Source organism: Eptesicus fuscus, chromosome 17, assembly GCF_027574615.1.
Source record: "Eptesicus fuscus isolate TK198812 chromosome 17, DD_ASM_mEF_20220401, whole genome shotgun sequence".
NCBI classification, from domain to species: Eukaryota; Metazoa; Chordata; class Mammalia; order Chiroptera; family Vespertilionidae; genus Eptesicus; species Eptesicus fuscus.
In genome coordinates, this window is record NC_072489.1 from 36791504 (window position 1) to 36803757 (window position 12254).

Sequence of the window (12254 nt, forward strand, 5' to 3'; positions counted from 1 at the left end):
TTGCCCTGTCAGTTCTTTAAATCTTTCCACACCGTTTTTATTGGGAACCTAACATGTGCAAAGTCGCTCATTACATCTTATTTAAGATGAAATATGTTAACAATTAATTACACGAAACAGAAATACAGCTTCCATAATGATCCCAATGACTCTGAGATACATACTTACATTTTAGCTGGTTTTTAAAAATACGGTCAACTATAAAAAACTTACTTTTTAAAACCTACTGGAGCACTCAATTTCTACAATTCACTTCTGAATTTAGAAGGTTAATGGGAAAGTTTCAGAACATGCGGCATCACTGTTTAAAAGCAGCACTGCTAAAATCATTCGCTAGAGTCCATTCTGACCAATGAATGGCTTCTATCCCTGTAGACATCATCTATATTACAAAGCAGCGTCCAAGTTAATATTAATTCAGAAAGAAAAAAAAACCAAAAAACAGTTGGAAACCCTGTCGGCTGACTAGGTGAAAAGACCTTATACAGTTCAACTTGGCTCAAGCTGTCCATTGTTCGTGATTACATTTTAATGTGTGCGCTACACAGTACACATTGTATCAGCTTCCCACGTGAGATTCACATCACTTTAGTCACTTTCTCTCCCCCCCCCCCTTATTTTTTTCAGTCTCTCTCTCTGTACCCAGTCTACAGTTTTTACGCATTTAAGGTTATGCCTACTTCTGTTTCCACTATTTCTTCTGGTCTTAATCAGGGTCGAGACTCTGCAAATTTGTTCAACTTCTCTGCTGTCTCAGAGATTCTCCATATCCCCTCACATTACACTCTCACCCCAAGCCCCCATCCCCACCTCCATTCTAGAACCTGGACTCCTCCCCACTCTCTACCCCGTATCGTCTCCTGGCCGAAGGTGCCCTTCGCTTCCTTCTCCAGCTGAGCGCCTTCTCCCCCGACCCCCACCCCCCCCCCCATCTCTCTCCCCAGGCCGGCCACCTCAGCCATTCCAAAAACTAACAAAGAAGTTGCAGAGGGAGTGCCACTTCTCCGCACAGTAGGTCTCCGCGAACTTCGCGTTCTGGTCCAGCCCGTCGGGGTCCGGCCCCGTCCCCAGGGGTCGCTCGTCGTCGGGGTCCGAGGCCGCCTTCCTCTTGCCCCCTTTAGCCTTCTTCTCCGAGGGCTTCCCTTTGGGGCGCGCGCTCAGGGGAGGCGGGGCCGTGGCGGCGGGGCCGATCGCGGGCTCCCGGGCCCGCCCCCGGTTCCCGGTCCGGGGTTTGGGATCCCGGGGGAAGCCGGCCGTAGTGGGGCGGGCGGGTGGGGACGCGTGGGACACCAGGCGCAGCTCGGCGCCGTGGCCCTTCCCGCCGGCGCACAGGCGGGCTGTGAGCGGCGCGGGGTCCCGGCAGGGCCGCCGCTTCCTGCGCAGCCGGCCCAGCACCTGCTTCCAGTAGCGCGAGCCGCGGGCGGCGTAGGCGGCGCAGCGCCCCGGCTCCCCGCGGTAGGCGCACTGGTGGCGCGCCCCGTCCGGGCCCTGGCAGCGCAGCCACAGCTCGCTGCCCGCCGCCGGCCCTGGAGCGGACGGCAGGAGCTGCCAGCTGCACGCGTGGCGCTCGGGGCTGAGGAAGCGGCCGGTAGAGCCGCCCACGGGACCCCGGGCTGGCTCTGCGGCGCTGCCTGCCGCCCCCGGGTCCCTCCGGGCGGCCGCGAGGAGGCAGCCACCCAGCAGCAGCAGCAGAAGAAGAAGAAGCAAGAGGGATGCTCGCAGCCTCAGAGGACTCATGGCTCAGGTCGGCTCCTCCGGGACCCCTGGGTGCTTCAGCGGTGGCAGGGCCAGGACTGCAGCATCCCTGCGACCTGGGGACAGAGGCAGAGGCTGAACCCCCGCGCAGCCCTTGGCCCCAGCACCTACACCTGCGAATCCCGCCCCCCAGACTTTCTGGGCGCTTGTTTCCAGTGGGCCACAGCAGCAGCCCCACTGAAAAGTTCTTCTGGGGAAAAAATAGTTTGCTGTCTAAATAATCATTTTTAAATAAAATTTTAAACCCCGTGCAAACACGGAAGCAAAGCAATGCCTGATAATTACCACCTCCACAGCCTCCCTTCTCCACATCCAATAAGCAACCCCACCTCCCCCAAATAATTTCAGATTATTCCTCAGGAGCTTACCGAGTTCTAGCAGAGGTACGGAGCCTTATTGGGGTAACGGGAATGACTGTAGAAGAGAGGCCTGTGTTAGCCAACTCCCAGTGAATGAACGTGTTATCAATGGGACCGAAGGGGTCTCTCCCACTATGCCCCTCCCAGACTTCTTTCACACTGGGAGATTTCCCATCACCAACCCGACACACACACACACACACACGTATGATAGAAGTGGCACTGTAACATGAATATAAATCGTATATTTAGCTTCCAGTGTTTAAAATAATCATGTGAATTTTGACAAGTAATTCTTTTCTTTCCTTTAACATATTTAATCATCTGAACACAAGTTAAGTAGAAAGACCTAAGTTTTAACAGTTAAATAATAAAATTAAAGCAATATTCTAAACCGGGCACTACTTACACTCTTTTTTATATCATTCTGACTTCTATATCTTCACTCGTCATTTCCAATAGTCTTTCTTATCACAATAATTTAATCCTAATAATTGTTACTACTAATAAAATATATTCTAGTTTATTAGTGTATCACAGAGTCCAGCAGTTCGCCCAGGAGTGGACATTTAAGCTTTAGATTATTTTTAGGTACTATAAATCAGTTATAAACTTCTTACCAAAATAGAAGATTTATAAAAAATAATTTATTTGGATTATAGTTGCAAGGTAATATTACCAATTCAAATGCTATAATCTTTAAGAATTGAAATATTCTTGAATCTTGAAATTTTTATATTTAAACAAAGCTAAAATATACATCAGGATATTCCACCATTTAAAAAATGATCTCAGTAATAAATGTGATTTTTTTTTAAATTTCAAGAGTTTATACTTTTTACTATAATTGTTTTACACATGTGAGTATTTTTCTAAAATACTTCCCCAAGATGTCAAGAAATCCATCTTGCAGACAGTATTTTCTATTACTGAACTCCTATTGGTGGTGTATTTAAACAGTTATAATTTGAGTACTACTATAAAAAGCAAAATATTTTAAATTAGAAGAATGTGCTTAAATATGTATTAGCATATATTAAATATACAATAGTGTATATTGACCTAAGAAAGGAAGTTGTTATGTTTTTTTGTTTGGTTTTTTTTACCACTCTGGTGATACCAGGGAGATGAAATGACTATCCCAGAAAATCATGTTTGTATGAGTAAAGTACTGAGGAGTAGTTACAGGCTTTTGTTAGTTGCTCTGGCATTCCTGCTATCAGCTACTGAATCAATTGGAATAGTTTCTCAGCTAAAGAGTGACATCTTGTGACATTCTGCTCTAATTACAATGAAAAAGTTTATTATCTGGGGTCATAATTACACATTCCAGAGACCATGCTTTCTGTCAGAGACGTTGTTCCCAATGTAAGGAGACAGCGATGTGCTGTGCCATGTCAGAAGGGGGGAACTTCTTACCAGAAGTTTTTATAAATTCTGTAAAATATACATAACACAAAATTAACCATTTTAACTATCTTTTAGGTGTACTGTTCAGTGGCATGAAGTACATGCACACTGTTGTGCAACCATCACCGCCATCCATCTCCAGAATGTTTTTCATCTTCCAAAACGGAAATTATACTCATTAAACAATAATGCATTCCTCCCTTCCTCCACCTCCTGGCAATCACCATTCTACGTCTGTCTCTATGAATTTGACTACCCTAGGTATCTCACGTAAGTGGAATCATACAGAATTTGTCATTTTGTGACTGGTTTATTTCACTTAACGTAATGCCTTTAAGGCTCATCCATGGTGTAGCATGTGTTGGAATTTCCTTCCTTTTAAAAACAATAATATTCCATTGTCTGTATGTACACATTTTGTTTATCCATTCATTTGTCAATGGTCTCTTGGGTTGCTTTCCCATTTTGGCTACTGTGAGTAATGCTGCTATGAACATGGGTATACAGATATCTTTGAGTTATTGCTTTCAATTATTTTGGGGTATATACTGGTACCCAGAAGTGGAATTACTGGATCATGTGGTACTTTTGTTTCTGACTTTTTGAGGAACCTACATACTGGCTTTCCCAGAGTGGCTGCACCTTTTTACCTTCCCACCAACAGTGTACAAGGATTCCAGTTTCTCCACATCCTTATCAATACTTGCTATTTACTGTTTGTTTAATTGCTTATTTTTGTTTTTATAATAACCATCCTAATGGGTGTCAAGTGGCGTCACTGTAGTTTTGATTTGCAATGCTGTAATTAGTGTTGTTGAGCATCTTTACATGTTTTATTGGCCATCTGTATATCTTCCTTGTAGAAATGTCTATTCAAGTCCTTTGCCCATTTTAAAATTAGGTTGTTTTGTTTAGTTGTAGGAGTTCTTTATATATTCTGGATATAGATACACATATATGTAGCAAAATGGTAACATGGACAGGTAATTTACACACAAACTTCTTTTTTAAAAAATATTTTTATTGATTTCAGAGAGGAAGAGAGAGGGAGAGAGAGACAGAAACATCAATGATGAGAGAGAATTATCGATTGGCTGACTCCTGCATGGCTCCTACTGGGGATCAAACCCACAACCCGGGCATGTGCCCTTGACCGGAATCGAACCTGTGACCCTTCAGTCCACAGGCTGACGCTCCATCCACTGAGCCAAACCGGCCAGGGCACAAACTTCATAATAAATTATTTCTGGGAAGGTAAGGAGGAGAAAGGGATTAGAGAGAAATATAAGACCCCAATTACACATTCAATTTCTTAAGAATGTATCTGAAGCAAATATGGTAAAATGCTAGCATTTGTTAAATCTGGTGGGTAAGTACATGCATAGATTTTATTCTCTATATTTTTCTGTATGTTGAATATAATTCATAATTTAAAAATACAAATAGTATTGCTTTGTAAATATAGTTTTTTTGAACTTATAGAAATTGTCTGATATTGTACATATTGTTCTGTATCTTGCTTATTTTACTCAACTTATGGTTTTGAGGTTCATCCATATTGGCATATATAGATCTAGTTAATTTAGTTTACTGCTGTGGGTATCCCATCATATGCTATATTACATTTAACTTCTCCATCATTCTCGAGATGGACATGTAGGCCATTTCTAAGTTTGCTAGCTGATAAACAGTGCTGCAGTGAACACTCTTGTAGAAATCTTGTGTACAGAGTTTTCCCTAGAGCAGTGGTCTTTAAACTGGAGTATATGTACCCCTGAGGATACCTAAAAACTTTTCAAGAAGTGTATAGGCCTAAGTCGACTTTTAACAACTCAATTTCAAGATCCTCAACCTGAATGTGCATATGTTTATTTCAACCAGACGCCTGGGTATGGGCCTGAGGTTAGGATATTAGGATGGTTCTCCTTTTCCCCTCCTTCCACAGTCACCCTGCTCTCATTTGACTACAGAAAGGCAGAGTTTGTATCCGTATAAAATCTCATTTGGGATTTTATATATAAAATTTAATATACATACTTGTTATACTGTTTTTATTTTTTAAATTTCAGTTAATCCATCTAAAATGTATTTTGTGGTTACCACGAGACAACAATGTATCTGTAGATGTAAGAACTTTGATGTAAACCTCTAAATAATTTAACTGGATAATTTATACTTTTATATTCATATCAAAGGTCTTTTGAGCATATGAGAAAAGGCTAAAGTTAGTGCATGTATCATTTCACGATCTTCCCAGAATTCCCTGCAGTTATAGTGGCCGCATGACACTGTTCTGGCCAATGAGATATTAAGTCTGGGAAGATTTTTGCTTTCTTGAGACAAGCACTGCCTCTTACTCCTTCCTTTTCCTTCTTTTCCCTGGATGTATGATGCCTGGAGGTGAAACAACCTTCTTTCCAACTCTCACAGTAGAGCTTATCTCAGGGGAAGCTGAAACTATCTCTTGGGTGGTCTAAGGATTATTCCATCCCCATTGCCAGTGGTTGGTTTAGTTATCTGTGTGTGACCCCACTCTACACACTTTGTTTCTAAGTGGTTAGTATCAGCCTGCGCACCAAAGGGTCTTGGGTTCGATTCCCCGTTAAGGGCACGCAGCTGGGTTGAAGGTTCAATCCCTGGCCTCGGTTGGGGTGCATGCGGTAGGCAACCAATCAATGTGTCTCTCTCACATTGATGTTTCTCTCCCTCCATTCCTCCCTTCCACTCTTTCTAAACATCAGTGGAAAATATCCTTGGATGAGGATTAATAATAATAAAATTAATAATAGCTGCTATTTATTTAGCACTTAGTATTTTTAAGTGTATCATGTATATACTTATTTAATCCTTACAACTTTACATACACCTTAAAAGTATGGTACATGGTTCATTATTTACAATTCTGAAATTGAAAAAGGTCTGAAAACCACACTTTAAAAAATTCATTTGGAAGCGAAACTTCATCTGAACTAGCATGTAGTTATTTACAGTCTTTTATTTATTCCTCTTAATATGCCTATTAATACATTTTGCTGCAGAACTAGAAATGTATTTGGTTATAAGGTGCTGCCCTAGAAGCTGTTGGGGTGTGATATAAAAAAGGCATGTATATTGGATAACTTCTCAAAACGGAAAGAATTCTAAATCTAGAAAACCACCTGGCAGGGGTTTCAGGTAAGGGTTGTGGACCAGTGCTATTATTATCCCCATTTCACAGCTGAGAAAACTGAAACATAGTTAAGCCACTTGTTCAAGGTCACATAGTTAACAAAAAAAATAACTAATGTAATGAATAATATCTTTAGTTTTTATTACAATAAACATTATATTCATTATCTCAGTTAATCTTGATCACAACCCTCTGTGGTACTATTATTTTTATTTCTCAGATGAAGAAACTGAAGCTTAGAAAGGTTATATAACTCTCCTGGGCATACAGCTGATAAGTGTGGTAAAGAATGACTTAAAAACAATTAGGCTGACATCAATATATTTGGTTATCACACTATCCCTTACAAACCTATCATATTAGCCCTTTCCTCTCTTCTAAATGTCCTTTATAACTACATATCTAATTACTTCTTGGATATTAGAGTAAGATTTTTTAAATGTATACCAGATCCTTTTACTCACATGCTTAAAACCTTCTATAACTTTTTACTGCATTTAGAGTAGAATCCCAATTCCTTACAATGGCCCTTTTCTACCTCTCCCAGCTCATCTCCCAACACAGCAGACTTCTCTTAGGCTTTTGCATTTAGGGCCGTGGTGGGCAAACTGCGGCTCGCGAGCCACATGCGGCTCTTTGGCGGCTTAAGTGTGGCTTTTCCACAAAATACCACGGCCTGGGCGAGTCTATTTTGAAGAAGTGGCGTTAGAAGAAGTTTAAGTTTAAAAAATTTGGCTCTCAAAAGAAATTTCAATCATTGTACTGTTGGTATTTGGCTCTGTTGACTAATGAGTTTGCCGACCACTGACCTAGGGTATCCTCCACCTGGAAGGCTCCCCAGGTCTTCACACAGCTGGCTCCCTTTTGTCATTTGGGCCTCACCTTAAGTGACTCCTCAATTTTTTCTAATTACCCAGTTTAGAGTCTCTAACCAGCCTCTCTATCTCATTATTCTGTTTTACATAACATGTAAACATGGTATTTTCTTATCTGTTTTCTCTTTTTCCTAGACTATAACTTCAACCAGAGTGGGCACCTTGTCTGTTCTGGTTTCTTTTGAAGTCACAATTTCTAGTACAGAGTTTAGCAAGGTGGTACGTACTTAATTTTGGTCGAATAAATGAATGTAAATAGTACAGTCAGTAAATAGTACCTGCTGGTTAGTTTCAGTCGCAGGAGATAAATTTGCGAATGCAGGTGGGAGGAGACTGTGAAACGTGAAGATATTTGAACATCAGCTTAATCAAATGTAATAGCACAAAAGTGCCTAGCAGAGTGTCTGACACAGAATAGGTGCCAAATAAATACTTGATGAATGAATAAATACTTGGTGAATGAACAGTAAATATTATTACTAGCTTGGATCTTGAGTAAATTACTTAAACATTCTGAGCTTAGTTTCCTCTCCCATAAAGTGAAGATTAAAACTTACTTTATAGGGCAAGCCTACGAATTATATGAGATAATGCATACCACGTGCCTACCATATAGCAGGTACTTAAGCTAGTTCCTTTTTCCTTACATTTATATACTACTTTATTGTTTACAAAGCTCTTGTAAGCTCTTCTAGATACATGACCTCATTTTACTTCCATACCTTCTATAGTACTGCTCATTAGCCTCATTTTATAGTTGAAAAACAGACTCAGGGCTTGAGACATAGCCTCTTCAGGAAATGAGAAGCCAATGTACAAGTTTTACAAGCAGAGGAGTGACACAATAAAAACAGTGTTTTTTGAAGACTCATCTTAGTGGCCTATAAGATGAGCTCGGCTGAAGAAGATGGAGAAATATTACTTTGACTGCTTTCATAAAAATCAAGTTGATGGTGATAAGGGCCTGCACTAGGTGAGAGGATACAATTTAAAAACCTAATGAATTAAGCGACTGAATAACCAGATAAACCTGACCCTTCTCCCTGCCCCCCTCCCCGCCCCCCCCCCAAAAAAATAAGTCTGGGAGTTTTCACATCTGGTTGAGAAAATGATGGCACCATCACCATGAAACACTTGGGAAGTCCAACTTGGCCAAATAGTTGCCTTTTAAAAGACCTTCCCTCGAATATACCTATGCAGAACTTCTGGCAAATAGGGCAAACACGTGAACCGTGTCTTAAGTGCCATCGCAGATCTGTCTTCATGTCCCCCCTCCCACTGGCTTCCCCACCGGGACCAGAGCGCCCTAAGGTCCTCCGTAATTGCTTTCTCTAGAAGCAGTTCGGTGGGATGAGGATGGGGCGGAAAGGAAATAGAAACTTAAGTTTTTGAACTTCCGGAACTATGGTTAAATCGCCTTTTTTTCCTTCTCTAAAACATAAATGAGGGGGTCCCACAGGCCTTCGTCCCGCCTCGTTTTAAAATTAAGCGACCCTCTCCAGGTGAGCACAAAGAGATTTCCTCTTCCCCCTTTTTTAAACGCTCGCGGCCAGGCCCAAACTGCTGATACCCCTCGCCCCCATCCCGGAGCGGAGCCCCTCGCGGGGCGCTGACGTCACTTCCGGCGCGCTGACGCTGGGTCCGGCGTGCGGACGCCTGCGTCAGCAGAGAGCGGGGCTGGGGGCACCGGGTTTGAAGTCGTGCGGGTCGGAGGACTGCCGCCTCCGCTGTGTCAGACCCCCTGCTCCCGGGCCGCTTACGGGGACGAGCGTCGGTAGGCAGGGGGCAGATGCCCGAGAGCCCGCGCCCGGACGCCCCGCGCCGCGCCAGCCGCTCCCCTCTGCTCCGCGGTCTGGGCCTGCGCCGCGCTGCTCTCGGGAAACTAGCGCCTCGGCGGCGCGGCGCCCAGCTCGCGGGGAACCTCGAACCGCCGGCGCCCGGCCATGGCCGTCTCCAGGTGGGTCTCGCTCCTGACCAGCCGGCGGGGAGGCGGCCCCGGCGAGCCACCGTCTCCCGTCCGCGACCCCCTCCTAGAAGGGAGCGGTCCCCGTTGTCACGGGGCTCGGGCGCCTTCTCCCACGGACTACCGAGTTCGCCCCTCCGTCTGCGGGGCTTTGGGCTCGGGTTCCTCCTCGTGAAGGGTTCAAAACGTGGTTTTTTTTGGTGTTTGTTTGGTTTTTTTTTGGTGTGTGTGTGTAATTGACTGATTGCCACGAGAGAGCCAGTTTTTCCTCTTTCCTCACCGTGTTTCTCTTGTCTGCTTTCTCTTCCCTCTTTCAGTTCTAGGAGAGAGCCTTTCATCTCTGTGTTTTAAGGGCTGTTCCCTAACCTCCATTTCACGGGAAAACTTGGTAGGAACGCTCCAGGATGGGGCAATTAGAGTACAATGATCTACAGGAGCTTCTCATTTACGTTAACATTTTATAGTTACGGCTTTAGAGATAGGTTTTGTTTTTTTTTCCCTGAGGACTTTTTTTTTTTAAAAAAAACATTACAGTAGAGTTTACCTTTTGTGTAGCAGTACACATTCAGTCGTCAGCATGGTCATCTTGGGCAAATTATCGTATTAGTACCGTTTTCCTCAACTAAAGCCGTGAAAGGCATATCGCACATCTTAAGTTATTTAAAAATGTGTGTTGCCTGTCAACAGGAACGTCTAGGCTGGGGGAACTGTAGGAAAAACCAGCATGTCTGCATACCTTTCCTGCGATAGGACAGAATGGTGGGAAAACTTTCCGTCAGGTGTTTGATTTTAGGGGGTCTACGTACATGTAAGTAGGGGACAACAGTCCCTGGTGACGACAACTAGAAGGATTTAGCAAGTTTCTTAGCGTTCCTGAAGTCCGTTTTCATGAGAATTGGGTCGTTTTACCACACAGACTGAAGGAAAGATGATAATTCAGACAACAAATAGTTTTCATTATTTTTTTTTTCATAACCAAGAACATGGTCCTTGAACACACTATGTGCTCAAGCTTTATCTGTTTTCCTAGAGAAAGGATCACCCATCCCTCACAGACTCCCTAGATAACTGATGAAATAGTGTGTGGGACAAGCCCACGGGAGTTGGGTGAAGGGGGTTGCTAGGTACCTGGAGTATGGGGCATCTACTTTTTATTTCATCGGCTGATTGAACCCATTCAATGTGAGGAAATTCTTTATTTTGTGATATATAAAACTGCCTTGAGAGAATACAAGTGGTATTTTCAGTTTTTGCAAATACAGGAAGTTACAAGACTGTGCAAGTTCTCGCCTTTTCAGTGTGTTACCTTCCATATAAATACATAAATATGTGCATTATAAATACATTGATACATAAGCTTTACTATTATATTTGTCTACCAGGTAATACAGTATGTAAGGGAATGAGTTGTTCTTGAAATTCCTTTCTTAGAGCTAAGTGTATTTGCACAGTATTGGATATGGTTTTATAGAGTCAAAATGAAAGTGTTTAAAAAGAGACTAATCTGTATGACCAGAAGGTTAGGGCACCTACATTTCTGAAGGAATGAGTGGGTTTCAAGAGATACTGCCTTTTGTTCTTGACATTGGATTTCAGCGGGTAGTGCCTCACTCCCCCACCCCCAGTAGATTCTTTCTTATTCATCTTGCCAAAATTCTATTAAATTCTACTTTTTAAAAAGCCTGTCATGGTTTTATGGAAGAGCTACTCCTGTGCTTATTTTTGTAATATAATAGATTCAAAGAAAACACTTTTGAGACTCTTGTGTTTTGGGGATACTGTCAGTTCTTGCCTTTTTCATTTGCGGATTCACTCTAAATTGCAAACTTTAATTTCAAGCTGGCCTTCTCCATACGCTAAGCAAAGTTTCTTTACTAACTAAATATCTTGTTTTCTCCTGTTACTGTATGCTTGTGAAATACAGACTCATTTTAATATTTCATGCAGAGTAGGTGGAAGATAGTTCAAGAGATAAAAAGCATATTTGCCAGAATTAAATCAGTAATATTTTTTGCTCTGTTTATATCAATGCACATAACCGAAAAGGAACTGTAATAATGTTTTTAGGACCTGTAAATATTTCCAACAGAAAGGTAACAGTAAGTTGGTACCATCATCATTCCCTCAATTGCCAGATTCAGAAATTTGGGATAATATTTGACTTCTCGCCCTGGCCGGTTTGGCTCATTGGATAGAGCGTTGGCCTGCGGACTCAAGGGTCCCAGGTTTGATTCCGGTCAAGGGCATGTACCTTGGTTGCGGGCACATACCCAGTAGAGAGTGTGCAGGAGGCAGCTGATCGATGTTTCTCTCTTATCGATGTTTCTGACTCTCTATCCCTCTCCCTTCCTCTCTGTAAAAAATCAATAAAATATATTAAAAATATATATATTTGACTTCTCTCTCTCTCTTTCCCCCCTATCTAGCAGGTCACCAAACCCAATCTCTTCAGTTCTACCTTTCTAATCTTTGTCTGGTCAGTTGTTTTTCTTTCCATTCCAGTTACCACAATCCTGCTTCATACCACCGTCATCTCTAATCCCAGACACTTGCAACAGCAACCACTTGATTTTCTTGCCTTCCATGGCAGCTCTTTCTAATTTATTCTTTACTTCAGCCATATTATTTGCTAATATACACATTTTAATATTGTCATTTTTCTGCTTAAATCCCAATAGTTTTCTAATGACATAGGATAAAGTCCAAATTTCTCAATAAACATA

At 42.4% G+C, this 12254-nt stretch overlaps 2 protein-coding genes across 2 annotated transcripts in view; one reads left to right on the forward strand and one right to left on the reverse strand.

The window, feature by feature from the left end:
• Positions 1-954: 954 nt before the first annotated feature.
• On the reverse strand, positions 955-1737 carry FGFBP3 (fibroblast growth factor binding protein 3). Its single transcript, XM_054729265.1, has one exon. The coding sequence runs from the start codon at positions 1735-1737 to the stop codon at positions 955-957; it is 783 nt and encodes a 260-aa protein (XP_054585240.1).
• A 7718-nt stretch (positions 1738-9455) lies between these two features.
• The window catches only part of BTAF1 (B-TFIID TATA-box binding protein associated factor 1), a 109868-nt gene continuing 107069 nt past the window's right edge, over positions 9456-12254 (forward strand). The window contains exon 1 of the mRNA XM_054728766.1: positions 9456-9525. Within this exon, the coding sequence (XP_054584741.1) occupies positions 9512-9525 (14 nt within the window). The 5' untranslated portion in view covers positions 9456-9511. The remainder of the gene's footprint in view (positions 9526-12254) is intronic.